Source organism: Phoca vitulina, unplaced genomic scaffold (assembly GCF_004348235.1).
Source record: "Phoca vitulina isolate PV1807 unplaced genomic scaffold, GSC_HSeal_1.0 scaffold11, whole genome shotgun sequence".
Taxonomy (NCBI): domain Eukaryota; kingdom Metazoa; phylum Chordata; class Mammalia; order Carnivora; family Phocidae; genus Phoca; species Phoca vitulina.
Genome location: NW_022589714.1, coordinates 45,998,428 through 46,021,238, shown reverse-complemented (window position 1 = coordinate 46,021,238; position 22,811 = coordinate 45,998,428). Strand labels below are relative to the sequence as shown.

The 22,811-nt window shown below is 41.8% G+C and overlaps 1 protein-coding gene across 4 annotated transcripts in view; it reads right to left on the bottom strand.

Annotated features, from left to right (window-relative positions):
• LOC116635650 (serine/threonine-protein kinase 38) overlaps nucleotides 1-6,363 on the bottom strand; it is a 128,568-nt gene extending 122,205 nt beyond the window's left edge. For 2 of the 4 annotated variants that reach the window (XM_032409926.1, XM_032409924.1), the window contains exons 1-2: nucleotides 5,971-6,255; nucleotides 1,496-1,628 (exon numbers count right to left, since the gene is read on the bottom strand). In XM_032409926.1, the coding sequence (XP_032265817.1) occupies nucleotides 1,496-1,626 (131 nt within the window). In that variant the 5' untranslated portion in view covers nucleotides 1,627-1,628; nucleotides 5,971-6,255. Of the gene's footprint in view, nucleotides 1-1,495; nucleotides 1,632-5,970; nucleotides 6,256-6,348 lie in introns of those variants that run through there. The other 2 variants (XM_032409925.1, XM_032409927.1) reach the window with 2 other exon arrangements.
• Nucleotides 6,364-22,811: the final 16,448 nt, after the last annotated feature.

Below are 22,811 nucleotides of genomic sequence, written 5' to 3'. Positions count from 1 at the left end.
AACATCAGGCTGAGTGAAAGATGCCTTACTCAAATGAGTACTTACTATATGAATCCGTTTACGAATGTAAAAACAGAGGTATAGTCAGAAAACAGAATGGTACTCAGCACTATAAAGGAACAAACTATTGATACAACAGCAACATGGATGAACTCTGAAAACATCAGGCTGAGTGAAAGATGCCTTACTCAAATGAGTACTTACTATATGAATCCGTTTACATGCTCCATTTGTATGGAATAGGCAAGACTAATCTATGATAGAAACAAAATTACAACAGTGGTTGCCTGGGTTTGAAGGAACATCTCCAGGAATCAAAGAACTTTCTGGGATAATGGTAATGTTCTATGTCTTGATAGGAGTTTAAGTTCTATAGGTATATACATTTGTCAAAACTCATTGAATGGTACCCTTCAGATTGTGCATTTCGGTTGGAACCCCACACTGGGTGCAGAGATTACTTAAAAAAAAAAAAAAGAAAGAAAAAGAAAAAAACACACCTAGAGGAAGACTGCATTTTACCGTATGCAAAATTTACACTCTCTTAAATATATATGTATATATATACACATATATATATGTGTGTATATATATACACACATATTGAACTCATTTGTTATACAAGGAGACATATTCAGAAGTAAAACACTGAAATCTCCAACATGCTTTGAAGCATAGCAAAAAATTAAGATGGTTTAATGAATGGATAGAAGGATGAATATGTAACACAACAATGAATGACAATTATAGAATCTAGATGATGTATATAAGGGTATTCAGCATATTAATCCTTCAACTTTTCTGCACTTTTGAATATTTTCATAATAAAATGTTGGGAATAAAATTTTAATTACAAGTTAGTACATGAACAGTGTACACTGGGTCAATAACAACAGGTGCCAAGTGATTAAGTGATTACTATGTGAGAAGCACTATGGTGGTTACTCACGTACGTTATATATATAATCCCCACAGCAATCCTGCAAGGCAAGTATTATCCCCATTTTCCAGATAGGGAACTGATACACAAAAAGACTAAGAAACTTACTCCGGCCTCAGATAGCTACCAAACGATAAAGGCAGGATTCTAAACCCAGGTCTGATTCCATAAGGGCTGTTCTTTCTGTTACGTCATACTGCCTTAACAATGAATCCAAGGATTTGGCCCAATTTATTTTTTTATACTACTATGGAATTCTGTGTTATTTTTTTTTCCCTAAGAGTTCATTTTTAAGTAACCTCTGAACCCAACGTGGGGCTCAAACTCACAACCCCAAGATCAAGAGTCGCATGCTCTACCAACTGAGCCAGCCAGGTGCCCCTGTGCTATTGACTAGTAGTAGAAATAAATGGGTTAATAGCAATTGTAATGGGATAGGCTCTTACATTGCTGCTGCTATTCTTATCTCCTTTCAACGATATTATGAATGTGTCTTATGATACTAGACACGAATGCCAAAACCATGACACAATTTTCTCAAACACAGCTCTTTACCTCATTTCTCGTTCTTCATGTTGAGCGATAAGGTTGCTATAAAAATTCTCCAGTGTCACTTTGGTCATGGTCACCCTTTCCTTTGTGTGATTACTCATGGAGGAGCAAGGTGTTGAGCCTGTCATTGCCATGGCTGCTAGAAACAAAAAAAGAAGAGGTATCAATTTTGGAGTTAGAATCCACCAATCATACACTCTCCTCACCTACTGGTAGGAAAGTAAATTGGTACAAGTTTTCTGGAGGACAAACATACAATATACAACAAAAGCCAGACAAACAGAATACTTGATGAAAATAAGTATATATAAATGTCCTATGACCCAGAAATACCATCTCTAGGTATTAGGCCTAAAGAAATTGTTTCATAGGCTCTTAAGAAATGCACAAACTTGTGCATTACAGGAGATGTTTATTATGCCATCATTTGTGTTATAGGAAGTTGAAGCCAATTCAGTAAGGAAATAAAATGCTGTGGGTGCACATAAAGAAATAACATGCACCAGTCAGAAGCAAATCTATCTGTACCTAAAAGTGACATGAATATATCTTTAATACATATGTTATAATTTTAAAAAGGAAGAGAACAAGATCATAATATAAACATAAATTAAGAATATATAATACAGACACAGTATAATTTTTTGCCATCCAAAAATCTACCTTGAAGAAATCAAAGACCCATAAGGATTCATACACAGGGGGTTCAATGTAGCACTGTAATGATAAAACTTGAATACATAACAATAGAACTGATTAAATTATAAAAAGTCCTATAATTGAGTAATGCACAATTAAAATATGTTCAAATGTTTAATATCAGGGGAAAGGTTTCCAATCTAAGCAGGAAAAGGTTACAAAACAGAATATATACCATGATTTTATTTTATTCAATTTTATTTATGTGTTTACTAGATGTGCACAGATTATTTGAAATATGTATCAAAATGTTACTAATGGCATAACTCTAGGCAGTAAGAATGCAATAGATCATTTTACTCTTGTTTGGGCTTTTCCACGTTTTATATATTTTCTTCAATGAGCATGTACTATTACTATTAAATTACCAATAACTTTTATTTATTTTTTTTTAAGATTTTATTTATTTATTTGAGAGAGAGAGAGAATGAGAGAGAGCACATGACAGGGGAGAGGGTCAGAGGGAGAAGCAGACTCTCCGCTGAGCAGGGAGCCCGATGCGGGACTCGATCCAGGGACTCCAGGATCATGACCTGAGCCGAAGGCAGTCGCTTAACCAACTGAGCCACCCAGGCGCCCCACCAATAACTTTTAAAGATTTTATTTTTAAGTAATCTCTCCACCCAATGTGGGGCTCGAACTTACAAACCCAAGATCAAGAGCTGCATGCTCTACTGACTGAGCCAGCCAGGTGCCCCAAATTACCAATAACTTTTAAATTTATACCATTTCTAGAGTTAAAAAAAATCTATAACTAAAACGCTCATCTACAGGTATATATGTACTCTGACATGTCTTACAGTATTTGATAAATGTATGTTATTTGGATTTACAAGTTAAAACAAAAAACTGATAAAAACAATGTTACAAAGAAAAAACCTGAATCATAATTTTGGTGATGGAAGATATCTTAAAAACAAAATACCCTGACTTCCTCGTTTTACATATGAGAAAACTGATACCAACAAGGTTTAAATAGCTTATAGAACATTTTTTTCATAGATTTAAATCTCATTTTCCCCCAGATATTTTTGCCAGCCCATACTGTCACAGTTGGCCAGACCATTCACCAATCTAGACTTGCTCCAGCACTGGCAATAATGCTCAATATTTTATCCTTATCATGCCTTCCTCCAACATGACCTGCCTCTAAGTCTGTCCTTTCATCCCAATATAAAGCTGAGTAAAAATCAGGAGGGGCCAGGGGCCATTTTCAAAGATAGTACACTTTATGAAAGTTTCCTTAAGGTTCTCCCCTTAATACTTAGCAGCTTTTTAAATTTTCTCATAGATTAGGGCCATTAAGGAATGAGCAAATATTTATTATTACTAAGACAAAAGGCTTAACATTAAGCAATTTTATTAAAAGATATTCAGGGGAAAATCATGTAAAGAATAATCCTTTTAGAGCAAAGAGATTCAAAATCAAGGCTCTACTTCAAACATTTTTATTCATGAAGTGCCAAAATTATAAGTAATAACAAATTCAAGAAAGTGAACTCAGCTCTACCTATGTTATTTGTTACAATGTTATTTTTTATGAGGAAGTTTCTGCTAATACCAAAGCAAACCCAAATATTTTTAGGATATCAGTAGAATTGTTTAAAGACCTCTGGTTTATGAAGCTTGGGTGTGGCTCCTTATTTGTCAGCCTGTACCCCCTCCACCCACAATGAAAACCACATGCACTCTAAGTCTGGTGAAGAAATTTTCAAACCAAATTTAAAAACAAGTCTGAAGCAAGGGAGTGCTTTGTACTCCTCCCTTGTCTGAACACTTCTAGAGACCTTTTTTATATACATATATGTGGTTACATTTTAACAACTGAAATTATTCAACATAAAAATGCAAGTATTTAAGCAGACAAACAGTGCCTTTCATATAATAGGTGGTTAATAAATGTAAGTTGAGCAAGTTAATGATTTTTTAGTTGTCAACAAAACTAAAGAACAAAATTATATTTACATTGATAAGTATATAAATACTGAGTTGTGGAACGTTTTTACTCATTTAAGTCACTGGCATGGCTTCCTAAGCTTTTAAAAAGATCAACAGGATATTAAGTGTACTCAAAGATGCTCACATAACAGACCAACAAATTTCCTAGCAGAATGATTTTCAACCTTCACATACAGTCTCTAATGTAATGGCAAAGGTTGCACTATCCTTCCCTTTGACCTTTCTTCAAAACTTCCTCCTCCTGCCCTTCCTCCACTCATAAAAGGCTTAGCCTATTCTAATAACCTTTCATCAAAAGATAAAATTACTATTGCCCTATAGCAATTTATAGCTTTACTGGGTCAACCAAGTACTTTTTATAACACAGGGCTTTCCTCACACTTTTGATAATTCAAGCCTTCATGCCCTGACCTACAGGCCACCGGAGGCCCCTTCCCTATTCATTTCATTCTCCATCTCTGCAGAATAAGGGAATAGGTAGGTAAGAAATTCTTAAAAGTTCTAAAAATTTAACAAAAGAATGTGATCTTCAAAGGTACTGCAAACATAAAAGTAGATTAAATGAAAACCATTGTTTTATTCAACCTAGATGGTTATCCTTGATTGACTGACTTTACAATGGTACTGTTATCTCTATGAATACCCCTTCCCTCACCAATTATTTATGTCTTTGTGACTGACAATCCAGTATCTTTCATTTGGGTAAATGCACACGGATATCATTCCTTAAAAATCACATATCTTAATTTCTCCTCCTGAACTGTAAGCCATGGGAAAGCAAGCACCTGTCTTACACTACTTTTAATATCCTTCTCCCATCTCATGCACAATGCTATGCACGTAGTAAGGACCTTATAAAAGATTTACTGAGAAAGCACTCATCTTTCCTGACCATTACTAGGAACTGAGAATATGTATGTATGATTGGGATAGAGCTGGGAGGTGAAGTGGTTTTCTATACAAAGTTGGAGGATAGAGTTCTGGTCCTCTTATGAGTGGAGCCTGTTATCGTGGTGTTTGTTTTATATTTAGGGAAACGACATCTACTGCCTAGCTAATTCTAATTCGGAGCCAAGGTGAGCTGAAAGGGAAAGGAAGCACAAGGTTTACCTCACTTCAACTTTCCTCTGTACATTTCAAAACCAACAAGTTTCTCTGTGTCTTTTAGTCAATTCAAAGTGCAAACTGGGAGATCTGATCTCTCTACTAGCTGTTTCTGCACACTTTCTGACACAGACTTCCTCTAAGTCCTTATCGACTTTCCTTTTCCACTCTTTTCTTAAAAAAAAAAAAATCGTCACTCAATTTTCCTGTGATTTTAAGATTATCTGAAGCCCAGTACTCTAAGACTAGCCATGGGGAAGGGGGCCGAGTCAAAGGAACCACACCCCAGGACGGGCTTTCCACGTCTCTGCCTCACACAACAGCTCTTAGGTTCTCAGACCCCAGAAAAAAAGCAAAGAGATGGAAACCAGTACGACTGAGATCCCAGAGGAGACTTAAGCGGCTGCGGCGAGCAGACAAAGCTGGCAACATGGAAAAGAGAAGAGAGCCCGGCTCCCCGCCCCAACTGCACAAAAAGAAAGAAAGAATGGGGTGGGGAGCCTGAGACTGGGGAAGTGTGGCGAGGACCGACAGCGGAGCCTCTGAAAACCGGGAGGACGGGGGCTGTCAGTAGGCTGAGGAGAGCGGCCGAGGGGCCGTCAGGACAGGGCTGGTAAGAGGGCGCCGGCGGGAAGGGAGAACCCCAAAAAGAGACAGGAGGAGATGAGGGGGAGAGACTGGGATGGACTAGAAGACAGCGGCAGCAAGACACTCACCAGAGCCCCGGGGGAGGAAGAGCTGGCGGCGGCGGACAGCCGCAGACGCCGGCCGGGCCAGCGACCGAGGTCTCGACAGGCGGACAGGCGAAACCCCAGCGGCAGCACCCCGCCGAGCAGAGAAGAGGATAGGGACGCGTTAGGGTCTCTGAGGCAGGGGCCGAGGGGCGGGTGCTGGTAAGGACAACAGGAAGCGCTCCAACTGCCGGAAAAGACGGCAGCGCGAAGGGGCCAAGGCAGCCGAGTCCCCCGGCGCGTAGAAGGGCTGGCGCGGCGGCCAAGGGCCAAGACTGCGCAAGCGTGACTTCCCAGCGCCGCGGCGGGGGATTTCAGGACTGCGCGTGCGCGGTCCCGCCGCACCCACTCTCCCCGCCTTACCTGAGCGGTAGAGGCCACATGGAGGGCAGAAGTGTGGGCTGTGGCGCGGATTCTGGGAAGGCTAGGCTGGGTTCGGGGAGGGTGCCCGTTGTTTTCTGGTTTCTTTGTGTGTTTGCTTTATTTGGAAATAATTATAGACTCACAAAAAGCTGCAAAATTAATACAAGGAAGTGCGGTGTACCCATCACCCACCCAGCTTCCCTCACCATCTTACGTAACTATACTACATTATCAAAACCAGGAAATTGACATTGGCACAGTACAACCAACTAGACCAATACAAATGACTAGATTACAGACCTTATTCAGATTTAACCAGTTTGCCATGCACTCATTTGTTCATCTGTGTGTGCTTGCGTTCTCGCACTCATCCGTTCTATTAAATTGTATCACTAGTATAGTCGTCATCCCCCATCTCCCTGATTTTTTATTATCGTAGCAAGAAGTCGGCTAGAGCCCTTGGTCCCATCTTACTCTTCCTTAAAGTAAGGACAAACACACCTTACTTGGGATCTGGAGAGCTCTCATAACATCAGGCCGTCAGGAGGGCATCCCAGTGTGCACAGAAGAACCTGCTTTTCAAAGCTATGCACCTGCTTAGTCTATACAACCCCGGGTAAAAAGGTCCCAAGCCTTTGGACACTCATTCTTTCCTTGAGAATGGAGCACAGTGCTCTTGACCAGAAAGTGTCAGGCTCCTGGAAACAAAGATGAGTAAGATATGGTGGCTGCCTGCCTTCAAAAAGACTATGTAGGAAGCAAAATGTGCAAGTCATTCATTATGGTGTTTTCTGCTAGTTTGGTGCCTCACTCTTGAGTAATTTTAAGACTATAGAGCTTGGGGGCGCCTGGGTGGCTCAGTCGTTAAGTGTCTGCCTTCCGCTCAGGTCATGATCCCAGGGTCTTGGGATCGAGCCCCACATCGGGCTCTCTGCTCAGGGGAAAGCCTGCTTCTCCCTCTCCCGGTCCCCCTGCTTGTGTTCCCTCTCTTGCTGTGTCGCTCTCTGTCAAATAAATAAATAAAATCTTAAAAAAAAAAAAAAGAATACTATAGAGCTTGGTTTTACCCTTCAAGCTTGGGGTCCTGGGCTTTGTTTCCTTAATGGTCTTAAAAACATAGGCATTCCTTGACTGCTTTCATCTTCCTAGACTTCAAAGCCCAGTTTCCTTTTGTCTCGCCTCATACAAAAACCACTCAACCTTCATTCTCTGCCCAAAGGCCCTTCTCCCCCAATGCCTTTTGTTAAAGTCTTACCGGTCCTTAATGACTTAATAACAGTGCAAGATGTTTGCATAGTGCTTTTCAGTTTAGAAACCCCATTCACTCATTTAATCTCAGTTCATCCTCACAAGTCTTTGGCAGGTCACATAGGATGAGTTTTTACACATAAAGTAACTAACACTCAGAGAAGCAAAGTGACTTGCCTGAATTATCACAGCTAGTAAAGCAAGCAGCAAAGAGGGGAGTCCCGTTTTCTGATTGCAAATCCAGTGTTCTTTCTGCTTTCCCCTTTCCCCAGCTGAAACCTTATCTTTTCCTTGGAGCATTCCCAGGTTCACAAGAATTATCTCATTCTCTATTCTCTATAGTTCAATATTAATTTATCTGTACCCTGACTCTAATAAACACTAAGGTTTTCCTCAAAATAGCTCAGCCAGAATATGCTACTTTTCTCTTGTAGACTCCCCTGTGGCCAGGAAGTAGGCACAAAACCTAAATGCCACCAGTCACTTATACCCACCCCAGACTGTGAGTTGGAAGAAGTGAGTGTGATCTGACCCTACACCCACGGGACTGTGCCTTATTTGCCTCCCTCTACTACTGGTGTTGTTGGATCCTGCCTTTATTCTAAATGCTGATATTTTGTTCATCATGCATCTTTTGCATTAATTTTTATTTTTTTAAACATTGCATTAAAATATTATTTCAATTACTGAGTCTTTTGCCACCCTCATAAATCTTATATCAAGGGAAGTGTCTTGCTCACCTTACCCTACTCCAGACCCTGGAAAAATCACTCTGAATCCATTCTGGTCAGAGTGTAGCTGCTCCATACAGCTTCTAGAGACCTTCACAGAGGTCTCAAACCAGAATTGTGTCACATGGCCACCCTTCCTGGGAGAGCAAGTACTCAACTTTTTTTATATTCTGTAATGGAAGCAGGCAAAAAAGAAAGGGAGTGAAATGGATATTGGGTGACCCAGCCAATAATGTCTGCCATGGAGTATATATTACTTTGCTGTTCTCTTTTAATCTAACTTCTTAATCTAAATGGAGAATAGCATATTGCAGGATGCTTTTTTCTTTAAGTTTATTTATTTTCTTTAGTAATCTCCACACCCAATGTGGGGCTTGAACTCAAGACCTCAAGGTCCAAAGTCACACACTCTTCCAACTGAGCCATCCAGGACCCTTATTAATTGACTTCTGGTTAATGGGAACACTAAACAGTCAATCCCTTTATATTTTCTATTCTGTATTATCTCTGTCCTCATATAGTTATAACTACAATATAATTCACCTAATCAAGGTTCTCAGTTTGGTGGGTTTTGTGTGTGTGTGTGTGTGTGTGTGTGTGTGTGTGTCTTTTTTTTTTTTTTGCCACAAAGTATGTGTTCTTTTCATTAATCATACAAATAATTTGCTGTACTATCCCAGGGCAAACTGGAGAATTTGGCAGTCCAATTGGGGGTCTCCTGAGAGACCCACAGGCCAGTAGCATCCGCACAGAGTGCCAGGGTTCACAGTGCAGCTTGTCGCTCACTCGAGTCCATCTTGCAGGTGGCTCTTCTTCATCCATATCATGACTAGAGTGTCTCAAAGACGACGGGGGTGGAGGATCCTCCAAGTTCTTAGGAAATTTCACTCCACATCTCCTGCTCAACGGTCTGTTGGGTCGACACGGTATTCTGGTCTCTGTTTTCTTCAGCTTGGCCTTATGGAAGCTGGGGATTTCCCCCATGCCCAGCTTGTCTGCCATTTTCTTAAAGCCATCCGTGGAGTTTCCCTTCGAGCCCTGTGCCTGGTGCCCCCACTCCTGTTGCTGCAGCAAGAGACCTCCATTTTGGTTTTTTTTTTTTTAAGATTTTATTTTTAAGTCATCACTACACCGAAAGTAGGGGCCTCGAACTTACAACCCCCAGATCTAGAGTCATATGCTCCACCAACTGAGACAACCAGGCACCCCCAAGATTCTCAGTTTTATTACAGATAATCTTAAAAAACTGTTGGAAAACCAACAACCTTATAGTATACTAAGTTATTCTTCATCCCCATGGGACTTGAGTTACTTGGTCAAAATATTAGCACTTTTTTCCCTAAGATTATTTATTTATTTACTTATTTGAGAGAGGGGGAGAGAGAAAGAGAGAGAGAGCACAAGCAGGGAGAGCGGGAGAGGGAGAAGCAGACTCCCTGCTGAGTAGGGAGCTAGACACAGGGCTCAATCCCAAGACCCTGAGATCATGACCCAAGGGGAAAGCAGACACTTAACTGACTGAGCCACCCAGGTACCCCACACTTTTTTTTTTTTAAGTAAGCTCTATACTCCAAGCGGGAATTCAAACTTACAACCCCAAGATCAAGAGTTGCATGCTCTGCCAACTGAGCCAGCCAGGCACTGCAAATATTAACACTTTTGTCTTGCTCTTTTCCCCAGTTTCAGACCCACTAAACTTTTCCTTCTCTTTAAACGTTGCCGCAGGGGTGCCTGGGTGGCTCAGTCGGTTGAGCAACTCTTGATTTCAGCTCAGGTCAGGATCTCAGGTCAGAATCTCATGATCAGGAGATGAGCCCTGCCTCAGGCTCCACACTCAGCAGGGAGTCTGCTTGAGATTCTCTCTCTCCTTCCCCCTTTACCCCTCCCCACACTGAGTGAGAGCAAGCCCACTCTCTCTCAATCTCTAAAAAAAATAAATGAATCTTTAAAAAATAATAAAAGTTTGCCCCAAATTGTTCTTTGTTCCAAGGAAATCACCTGTTTCTCATCCATCAGGCTGACCTTCGATTGCTTCACTGGCTGAAGCTCATCCGCTTGTCAAAGACCACAAAGAACAGGCATCTTACTCCCTGGCAGTGTGTGTCTCACCCAGTGGGGGCAATGACAACAGCTGTCTCTGAATATTCCTTCTGTAAGAAGATAGGAACTGTTCTTGGTGCCTGCTAGCCCAGTGTTTCTCCAACTTTAACATGCACACAAATTCCCTAGGATTCAAACAAAATACAGATTCTGATTTAGAAGGTCTGGGCAGAGCTGAGATTCTGCATATCAAAAAAGCTTCCAGGTGATGGTAATGCTGCTGGTCCATGTACCACATTTGGGGTCGGAAGGAACTTGAACATATACCCAAGTGAAAAATAAGAAAGGGAAAGTGCCCATGATCCAGCAGCCCTAGGTCCTGACCATGGCCAGACTCAGGTGAGGCAATTAAGGCACCTAGGCTCAACATTGAAGGAGGCTCTCAAGCTCAGGTGAAGCAACTGTATTGCATGACCCTGAGAGTGAGCACCTCCTTATATTGTGCACACAAAACACCTTGTTTGCCTGCCCTGGTCACTACGAAGTCCCTCTAGACTACTTTCTAATACACATATAAACAAATGGGGATCATACAGTGTATGATTATACTGTGTGTAATTATACCTATGATATTACACATATACAATACTGTTCTTATTTGTTCATTTACATCTGTGTTGTGATATTTTGAAAACCTCAAGCTCTGACAATTTAATTTCAAATTCATTTAATAATCCTGTTCCTCTAAAATGTACATTGTTGCTTTCTCTGAATGGAGGAATTATGAATGACTATTATTTTCCTTTTACTTTTCTCTACTTTCCAAATTTTCCATATTGTACCCATATAACTTTTAATTTTTTTTTTTAAAGATTTTATTTATTTATTTGACAGAGAGAGACACGGTGAGAGAGGGAACACAAGCAGGGGGAGTGGGAGAGGGAGAAGCAGGCTTCCTGCGGAGCAGGGAGCCCGATGTAGGGCTTGATCCCAGGACCCCGGGATCATGACCTGAGCTGAAGGCAGACGCTTAACGACTGAGTCACCCAGGCACCCAACTTTTAATTTATTTTTATCAAAGTAATGCACATATAGATGTGGGGGGGGGGAAGAAAAGAGGTCTACAAGACTTACAATGATAAACAACAGTTCCTTACCCCATCCACTCCTATCAGATTCACTCAGCAGAAGCAGCTGCTTTCAGGAACCTGGGTGGCATAGTCGGTTGAGTATCCAGCTCTTGGTTTAGGCCCAGGTCATGATCTCAGGTCAGGCTCTGAGCTCTGCACAGAATCTGCTTGACATTTTCTCTCTCCCTCTCCCCTCCCCTCACTCCCTCCCTCTCTCTCTCAAATAAATAAATCTTTAAAAAAAGAAAAGCGCTGTTTTCAACACATAGTTGTTCTTCTGCTATTTACCTCCTTGCTTCTAAATAACACTGCTGTTATTTAGGGACAGTGCTGAGCTCACACAGCATATACTTTGTAACTGCCAATAACCAATTCTCAGTCTTAGATATTTTTTAATTTCCTCAGTGAAGATATTTTTCAATTTTCCTCACGATTGAACTCAACACAACTTCCACCACTGCTGTTCTCCTTAAATCAATAGTGTTTACAACTGACCTAAACAAGGCAGGATAATTACTCTGCCTTTTTGTACCACTTTTTGTTTTCCCTGAAGTTAACAATTGCCTCAGTTTTTTTCCCCCCTTGCACAGTTTTATTTTAAAATATCTATCACTGGGCCGCCTGGGTGGCTCAGTTGCTTAAGCATCTGACTCTTAATTTTGGCTCAGGTCATGATTCTTAGGATCATGAGATCAAGCCCTGCCTCAGGCTCCACTCTGGGCATGGAGCCTGCTTAAGATCCTCTCTCTCTCTCTGCCCCTTCCCCTTCCCCCTTGTGCTCATTCTCTCCCTCTCAAAAAATAAAAAATAATAAAATCCCCATCACTGATTTATCTGCAAGCTCTCTGTCAAAACTGGAAAACTTTTCTTGGATTATGGTCAAACTCATAGTTTATCAGCTCCAGTTTTTTTCTCTAGGGTCATCCTTCCTGGAGCTCTGTGTGTTAGTCAGCATTCTCCAGAGTAACAGAAGGAATAGGATAGAAAGAGAGAGATTTGTTTTAAGGAACTGGCTCACATGATTGTGGGAGCTGGCAAGTTCTAAATCGGTAGGGCAGGCTGGCAGGCAGGAAACCCAGGCAAGAGTTGATGTGGCAGCCTTGAGTCTGAAATCCACAGGGTAGGCCAGCAGGCTGGAAACTCAGGCAGGATTTCTATGTTGTCATCTTGAGGAAGAATTGCTTCTTCCTTTGGACACCTCAGCCTTTGCTTCTAGGCCTGACTAGATGAGACCCACCTACCTTAGAGAAAGTAATCTGCTTAATTTAAAGTCAAAGGATTAGGGACGCCTGGGTGGCTCAGTCAGTAAAGCGTCTGCCTTCAGCTCAGGACATGATCCCAGGGTCCTGGGATCAAGCCCCGCATTGGACTCCTTGCTCAGCAGGAAGCCTGCTTCTCCCTCTGCCTGCAGCTCCCCCTGCTTGTGTTCATGCACGCGCTCTCTCTTTGTCAAATAAATCAATCTTTAAAAAAAATAAAGTCAAAGGATTATAAGTGTTAATCGTATCTAAAATATACAGTCACAACAACATTTAGACTAGTGTTTGACCAAATTGAACACCATAGCCTGGCCAAGTTGACCCATGAAATTAACCATCCTTCTAAGTAATCTCTCTCTTACCATAGTTTATAGTTTACCATTAGTGTTCCCCTCCCACTCAATTTCATAGCCCCTCCCCTTTAAATATCAATCGTAATATTTAAATATTAGGAGAGTCAGTGGGCACCTCCTCCAGCCCCATCCAGCTGCCTTCTCATCTCCATTTCTTTCCCATGGTCCTAGGAGAGCAGAAGGGACAGTGCTGAGCTCACACAGCATATAATCTGTGGTAACTGCCAATAACCATGCATAGCCAGGAGAAAGAGAATTTATTTGTAGCTGCAGTCCTTCAGGAAGCATTAGTATAATTGACTGGGCCTGCCACAGCTGTCTGATCCTTTTTATCCCAATGCTTAGGCTTCAAACCTGAAAACCTCAACGTGAAGAAAGCACTAAAGGCAAACGTAGCTTTTCATATTGTTTCTTGGATGCAGACTTACAAGTATGCTAATGCATAGTACAATAATAGCTTTGATCATATGGCTTTGCCTGCTTAGAGATTTTTATTTTCTTTAAACTGCTTAATGATGGGGCCAAAATAATTGAGAAGTCTTAAGAAATACAGATTTTAAATTAATTTTTTCCAAATGACTGTGCACACCCGTGTATGTGAGTGGATGTGCGTCATGATGAGTCAATGTTTCTTTGGGAATCGAGGGTGAAAAATCTCAAAAACAAATGAAGGATGCAAAGCATGGCAGGTCCAGTAACCAAATGATGCATAAACTTTTCCCACCTACCCATCTGGTAGTGAAAATATTAGGAGGGAAGACATTTTACAAACCTTATGGAGCAAGGAAAGAAAGAGAACAATAATTGCCGAACAAAAAGAGTGATGAAAACAAGTTCCCCAAAGAAAAAGTACACATGATCTTAGCTAAAAGGCTGAGAAGCAATCCCCAAAGCAAAAATAAATCAAAACCAGAAGTGGAAGGGATAAGATGTCACTGACCTCATTGTGCTTAGATGGGAGACTTCCTGTAAAACAAGGCAGTTCCTGAGATTTCCACTGTTGAAAGGTTTTCTTTTAATTGGTGGGGTGGAGAGCTTCAAGAGTCAAGACTCTCAGACTCCCTTAGGATGTGCTAAATATTCCCATATTCGCAGAGGCCCCGGAACTGTCCTAACTGTCATACATTCCCTAAAAATGGAGGCGTGTGAATCGCATTTGTTCCAAATAGAGATAATCCCATTTGTTCCATAATAGAGAGGACACACCAAAATGTTCTATATCCATAAGTTTGAAACATGCTGGGTTAAGTATAATTATGTGAGTTTCTTTATGGCAGGCCTTCTCAGGACCTTTAATAGCATTGTGACTCTCTATTGGGAACATTTATTATGCAAGATTCCATAGATGTATTTGAGATATTTCATAGAGCTCTAATTAACATTTCCTTAACTAGTGCTCTGAGGAACACAGAACTAGATAATTACCACCAGGGTGTGTGTGTGTGGTTATAGGAGAGAAGGGCCAAGATCACCTGCTAGTTCTTGTGTAGCTTCTGATCAAAGGAGTAAAAGGAGACCCAACGGCCTGTTACCACCTCCTGGCTTTGAAATATGATCTCATAAATTCCCCTTTAGTTCTAAATTGCTAACAACTGTTTTAGAATCCAACATCCAAGCTAAAAGGGTACCTAGAGATCACTTCAACTAATCCTTCCATTTTACAGATGTGAAACAGGCCTATGAACAAGAATTAAGTTGCCCAAAGTCATGGGTACATTAAATTGCAGTTTGGCTGGAGCCAGGTTTCCTGACTTCCTGTCCACTGATCTTTCTCCTGCTCTCTGGTGCCTCTCCATATGGCTGAATCCACAGACTAGCAATGGGCTGTCATTGCACAATTCTGACAAATCTGCTTATTATCAAAAATGAGATCTAAGCCAGCTGATGGCCCATACGATCTCTAACAAACCTCAGTGTGATAAAATAATTCAGAGAGTCACAGTCATTGGCATTTGAAGCAGCAGGATTTGACCTGTGGTTTCAACACCAGATTCTTCATTTATCTCTGAGGCCATAGCATCATGATGTCTTCCTTGAAAACTGAATTTTAAGTCATGTGGATGTCATGGCCCATCTCTCCTTATAAAGTTTTTTTTTTTTTTTAAGATTTTATTTATTTATTTGACAGAGAGAGAAAGAGAGAGCACAAGCAGGGGGAGAGGCAAAGGGAGAGGGAGAAGCAGATTCCTGGCTGAGCAGGGAGCCCGATGCAATGCGGGGCTCCATCCCAGGACCCTGGGATCATGACCTGAGCCGAAGGCAGACACCTAACCAACAGAGCCACCCAGGCGCCCCAACCGCAGACACTTCTAACTCTAATAACTGCCTGGGTTCATACTTCAACTCTACCACATACCGACCACGTGACCTCTCCTTATAAAGTTTTAAAATAGGGTTTCGAGTGTGGAGCCCAACGTGGGACTTGAACTCACCACCCTGAGATCAAGACCTGAGCTGAAATCAAGAGTCAGATGTTCAACTGCTGAGCCACCCAGGCGCCCCAAGAGTTCTTTTTTTTTAAGCTTGTTCATTTATGTATTTATTTATTTTTAGTAATCTCTCCATCCAACATGGGGCAACCCTGAGATCAAGAGTCAAATGTTCCTTGAACTGAGCCAGCCAGGTGCCCCTCCTTCCAGAGTTCTTTATGCAGATATGGATAGAGAGTCATTCTTCTCCCTTATTTACACAAATGGCATGATCTCTTTATCAGGCAAGTCTCTTCCCATTCAAGCCTTAGTTTCCCCATTTATAAAGAAAGGATATTATACCAACTCTCTCCCCCCACCCTCTGACATTCTCACATGCTGGCCATGAATTAAGCCCCCTGCTTCTCACTCGCCCCCTCTTGACAATATTTGGCCTTTTGGAAAGTCACACTTGCGTGGCTGGTTTTGTCAGTTGACCTCAAATTTAGAACACTTGGGGTGTGGTTTATAGACTCTGGTATTTCATGCTTTAAGAAAATCCAGGACACAAATGTCAACATTTCCAAAGCAAATGAGGGAGCGGCTGTTTGTATTACAAATGAACCTTGCAAAATGATTCACCAAAGGCATCTTTTATATATTTACATGTATTTTATTAATTAAATAAATAATACTTTTACTTGGTACAAAATACAAAAGAGTGCACAATGAAAATGCCCCACCTTCATCCCTGGTCACCAAGCTCTCCTCCCCATGGGTTACCTCTGTTGTCCGTTTCTTGTGTATCTTTCCATAGTTTTTGCGTATGCAAACATATCCACATATATCCTTTTTTGAAAACAGCATTCTAAACACACTGTTTTGCACCTTGTACTTTTTCACTGAAAGAGACATCTTGGAAATCCTCTCCTATCAGGACAAATAAAACTGCCTCATTTTTTAAGGGTTATTAGAATGTTCCAATGACCGATACAGCAAAATGAATTAATCTAAAAGGGGTTCTTTTCAATAGTGAACTCTATTATTCCACTGACAATCTGATTTCATCCCTGAAGCCCTATTTTCAGTTGCACTGTATCGTAGGAACAGAATTCCCTCAGGGCGGTTCCTTTTGTGCAGGAAGTACATTCAGGGCAGGCATCAAGGCCTATGGGCCAACTTATGCCAAACAGAAACTCACAAGTGTTTTCACCTCCTAACTCCTAAGGTTGAATCTCAGATTGTTTCAAGACCTTAAAGCTTAATCTTCCTAATTTTTAGGATAAGATTTTCCTGGGGTGCCTGGGTGGCTCAGTCGGTTAAGCATCTGTCTTCCACTCAGGTCACGATGCCAGGGTGAAGAATGCGTGGAGCCTGACAGTGGGGCGGCAGGGGTGGGGTGGGGTCTCAGGACCCCAAGACCGTGACCTAAGCCAAAGCCAAAGGCAAACACTTAACCAACTGAGCCATTCAGGCCCCCAAATATTTTTTTTTTAATGTGTGACCATGAGAATGATTGAGGAGCCCTGATGAGCACAAGAGGAAACACTGTCCTTAGTACAGTTTGGCACATGGTGTGTTCTGGTGAATCCGATTGATTGAGTACTTGGTTTAATAATATAATCAGGCACTGGGGACTCAATAAAGAGTGGGCATTATGATTATTATATATCTTCTCACTTTTGTGCCCCAACCCTAAGAAAGAAGACATGACACCCGCAGATATTTTATAATCCTGATCCTTGTTGACCTCTTATTTCACTTACTTAAAATATTTACTTCCCTTAGTTCTGTGATATGACATTCTTCTGCTTTCCTTCCTACCTCTGCATCTCCTCTGCTGATTCTTCTTCCTCTTCTGGGCCTTTACACGTTGGAGCTCTTCCAAGTTGGGCTCTTTCTCCTCTTCTCTCTCCCTGAGCCATGTCAATGACTCCTGGGCAAACTGTGTTCTGAGGAACTCCAAATTGGTGTTTTCAGCTCATACCCCTTCTCTAAGCTCCAGACCCATGAATCTGACTGCCTCTCTGTCAGCCCTTCTTGAATTGACCGAGGTGAAGCGTCTGCCACCTAGAGGAATGAGAGCTCAAAATAGGAATAAAAGTACTAAAATAGAAGGGTTTTTGTGTGCATCTAAAATTTGTACCCACTCGACTAGCTATGTCACATCTTTTCCACCTTCTTCAATTCTTTGATTTTACCAACCTTCCCACCCAGCAACCCATCCCAATGAGCAGATCCTATCAATTCCCACTCCACAGAGAACATTAGAGAGCTCCCTCACCTTTTGCCATCAAATCTTCAGATACCTACCTCTCAACCATTTCTCTTCCTACTAAGGCCAATTTCCTACGGGGGCTTTGGCTTATGTCGCTTCTAGTTCCTCAGGGGTCCTTTACTACTGTGTCCACCCCCCATCCCTGCTCTCCTACCTGCTCTTCTTGCTGCTTCCTAGGAATGTTTATGCATATTCAAAGACTCCCCAACTTAAAAGCCTCTTCCTTTGACCCCATATCTGGTTCCCACCTACTGCCTTTTACTATGCCTTTCGCAGCCGAATTTCATGAAAGAGTTGTCTCTGTTTACCATCTTTAGTTCTACACCTCCCACATGTCTCAGCCTCCTGCAATTTTGCTTTTTATCCCCCGCCATCTGCTGAGACTATCCTTGACAAAGTCAACATCAACGTCTTCTGTATTCTTTAAATCCAGTGGTCTTCACATTGCCTGACCTCTCTGCAGGGTTCACCACTACCGACCAGTCCCTTCTCCTTGTTTTGTTGCTCTTTTCCTTTTGACATTTCACAAATGGTTCTGGGTGGCTCACCAAGTCAATGCCAGCCCAGAGACTATATTTGCTTTCTACCTTCACAAACACCTTGTTATCTCTAACTCACCCTTCAGGTCTCAGCCCAAGGCACCCTTCCCTTTTTCCCCCAGACCTGTCTGCACGGTCTCCCGTGTTTTGCCTGAGTAGCAATTATCACAGATTGCAATTAGATATGTTAGGGTCATTCTACACCCCCAGCTTTTCCCCTGAGCTGTATCTAATATCCAGGGACTGCTGTGGTGGCAAGACACAGGGGAGGGGCCTTTCTGCTCCTGCATATCACCCATTGTGCTATCCAGCCAAAATGTACCAAGAGTTCGCAGTCCTCATGAATACTAGTTTAAAAGGATCTGAATGCCCTCCTTCATGCTCCTTACACATTGAAATTGTTTTTCCTATGTTCTTCCAGACTTTGTCCAAAGTGATCACTGGATATGATTAAAGCAGCCGTCCCTGAGAGTGGCCTGATGGTGGCCACACAGCCTCCTTGTCTGAAATTTTGCCTCCCAACAACCACTGAAGCCACTAAAACTGTTATTGGGTCATTCCCCTCATCCCTGTCCCTAACTCCCACGCCAGAAGGCCTGGTCCAGTTGTGAGGAACACAGCACGGGGCCTGGAATATACATTCTTCTGAGTTCTCCACTCATCATCTCCTCAGTCAGGGGACTCTGATCTCCCCTAGAGGTCAAACCTTGAGTCTTGTCTTTTCACAAGTCTGTTCTGTTTCCCACAGGGTCCTGGTCCAAAGCCCCAGGAAAAGACTCCTCTTTCAGTTGGGTCCACCCTGCCCTGAATTGAGAAAACAAAGATTTAGTTTACCAAATGGGCAAAGAGGCCATGGAGAAAAGAAAATCCTGGGGACAAAAGCTATCACTTGATATATTCCAAAGGAACCACCTGACACAGTACTGTGGATATTGAGAATCTAGAGAAATACGGTTTTGGAGATGATAGATGAATCCAGAACGGCCTGATGTCTTTAGTCGATAAACAGATATGGCAGAAGAAAAAAAATCATTTTGCCAGAGAGTAGAAAAAGAAGGGCCGTTCATCTTCAGCATTACACAGAGAAATTTCTGGAGGAAAATGTGAAGATTTTGTGATTGTTGAATTGCAGAGGGTATGAGTCATTTGTAAATATTAAAGAAAATAAAACATGTACTTGTGCCTAAATGTAGCTAGTAAGAAAATTATAATCACCCACATATTTCCCCTTAATTATCTAATTAATCTAGTTACCTCCTACCATCTCTTGACCTTTCTCTTCCCATATATCCCCATTTATTGTGTATTACCTAAATGAAACAGCATGATCACCCCAAACAAAAAACCCACAGATAACCAAGAGAAGCCACATGTTTGAGAAAGAGTCCCATTACACATTATATTTTCATGTAATTCTGTATTAACACAGCTTTTTTTTTAGAATCTCAAACCCTGGAAGATCCAAGTCAAAGGCAAAGTGACCTCATGCTTTCCTTCAAATACTGCTGGTTCTCCATGGGACAGGAAGCCAACTCCAGAAGCCTGCTGCTTTGTGATAATCCTTCAGGACACAGCAGAACAACAAGCACAAAGTATCTGCCTGAGGGTGGCTAAAACTTGACACAGGCCAGGATGGGGTTTATCCAGCTGCCTTCTCTCTCAACACCAAAATACACCTTGAAATCTGCCTCTCTTTGGCTGATGGAGAAAGACTTAAAATGGTTAAATATCTTTTCTTCTTGTTGACATCCACACAGTGGAAATCTGGCCTTTGGGGGCCCCTGCAGAGGACTTTCTCCCATGATACTCTATCTGCCTTTGTTTTTAGATGCTCTGTTTTCTTATTCTTATTTAGACTTCTCTTTGGAGAAACCAGAATAATTGGACTCCAGGGAGAGCTAAGTTGCAGAACTGAGGCTTAAATGAACTGACAAACTAATCTCCACATCATGTTTTTAATTTCAAAACCCTGTTTAGAAACTGGCTTCTAATTGAAGTATTCTGTTTTTTTCATCATCATCATTATTATATTATTGTTAACAATCACTTATTGCATACCTACTCAATAAACACTGTGCTAGGCCCTCCAGCGGATCCCCTGGCATCCATAAGAAGTAAGCATTGTTAACCCTATTTCAGAGATCTGAACACTGAGTGTCAGAAAGAAAGGGCCAGTGTGGGGCAGACAGAGGCAAATTAAACAGGAAGCTAATGAAACTAAGGAAACTGAAGGCATCCTCTCTTCCATGGGCCTCTTTCCAGACCCTGCATCTAATTCTGTATCCATAAGCTTTATTCTTCTCCTTAAAAGGAGCTTTCAGTATTGTATAAACTTCAGTCCCCACCAAATCTGGATCTGTCCCTGCTGCGGAGCCAGTTTGAACCCAGAATTATCGACTTTTAAGTCTATGCTCTTCACACAGAACTCTTATTCATCATGAAATGCAAAAGTCAGAAAATAGGCTCCCTAAATCTGCATCACCTGGAATACACCAATACCTTTAACAGAGCACTCTGTCCAAATGCCACATGAATCACTTGTTTGGAGAATCAGAGACATGTATCAGCAGATACTCATTTCTCACCATGTGTCTGGTGGGATGAGAGGCATGTGAGAGAGTGGTTCAAAGGACAGGCTTTGGGGCTGACTCCCTGGGTTAGAATTCTGGTTCTCCCACTTTATCCTTACCTATGTGTACTTAAGCAAGTTACTTACCTCTCTGTGTCAGAATTTCCTCTTCTGAAAAATAGGTACAAAAATAGTTCCTTCCGCATAGGAATTCATGCGTGTCTACGTGTAGTAAATGAGTTAAAAGGGTTTTGTTTTGTTTTGTCTTTCTTAAGATTTTATTTATTTATTTGACAGAGAGAGACACAGCGAGAGAGGGAACACAAGCAGGGGAAGTGGGAGAGGGAGAAGCAGGCGTCCTGCTGAGCAGGGAGCCCGATGCGGGGCTCCATCCCAGGACCCTGGGATCATGACCTGAGCTGAAGGCAGATGCTTAACCGACTGAGCCCTTAGCAGCTTCTTTTCCTTTCAGCCTGACATTGACTTTCAGAAAGAAAAGGCCAAGTGTCTTGCAAAACATTCCACTTTCTGATTTCTCTGTTTACTTCCTTGTGCCAGTGTTTATCTTGCACCTTGAATTTACTGTAAATTAAAAGTTTTATCTAGGGGTGCCTGGATGGCTCAGTCGATAGAGCATGTGACTCTTGATCTCAGGGTCATTGAGGTTAAGCCCCATGTTGGGCATAGAGCTTACTTTATTTTTTTTTTAATTTTTATTATTTTTTATTTTTTATTTTTTATTTGACAGAGAGAGACACAGCGAGAGAGTGAACACAAGCAGGGAGAGTGGGAGAGGGAGAAGCAGGCTTCCCGCGGAGCAGGGAGCCCGATGTGGGGCTCATTCCCAGAACCCTGGGATCATGACCTGAGCAGAAGATGGACGCTTAACGACTGAGCCACCCAGGCGCCCCTAGAGTTTACTTTTAAAAAAAAGAAAAAAAGTTGTATCTAAATGTGTAAGAGACTCAATTTTTTAAATTAAATTTAATTTTTATTGTTATGTTAATCACCATACATTACATCATTAGTTTTTGATGTAGTGTTCCATGATTCATTGTTTGCATATAACACCCAGTGCTCCATGCAGAACGTGCCCTCTTTAATACCCATCACCAGGCTAACCCATTCCCCCACCCCACCCCCCCTCTAGAACCCTCAGTTTGTTTTTCAGAGTCCATAGTCTCTCATGGTTTGTCTTGTAAAAGACTCAATTTAAACATTTTGGCTAGACTACACTTTAAGTAGTGTTGTATATTCATACCACATCATCAGAAGATACCTAATATCTAGACCCGCTACTTAGGCTAAAATTCACCAGTCTCGGGGGAATGACAGTCTGATTCTCCCACGATATGATTACATCTACTCTACCTCCAATCTGAGACTAAAAATGAACCAATATGATATTAACTGACACTATTTGTGCATCCAATGCTCTATCAACCATTTAATTTTTTTTTAAGATTTTATTTACTTATTTGACAGAGAGAGAGAGCGCGCGGGAGAGAGCACAAGCAGGGGGAGCAGCAGAGAGGGAGAAGCAGGCTCCCAGCTAAGCAGGGAGCCCAACTGCTCAGGACGGGAGCGGAAGGCAGATGCTTAACCCACTGACCCACCCAGGCATCCCTCAACCATTCAATTTTTAACAGCTTTATTTAGGTATAATTGACATGCAATAAAAGGCACATTTTTAAAGGGTACTGTGTTGATTTTCTATTGCTGCTGTGACAAATTATCACAAACAAAATGTATTTTCTAACATGGGCCTCATTGGGTTTAAATCAAGGTCTCAGCAGGACTGCACTCCTATGTAGAAGCTTGAGCCGAGAATCCATTTCCCTGCCTTTTCCAGCTCCTAAAGGCTGCCCACATTCGTTGGCAGGTGGTCCCCTTTATTCATCTGAAAAG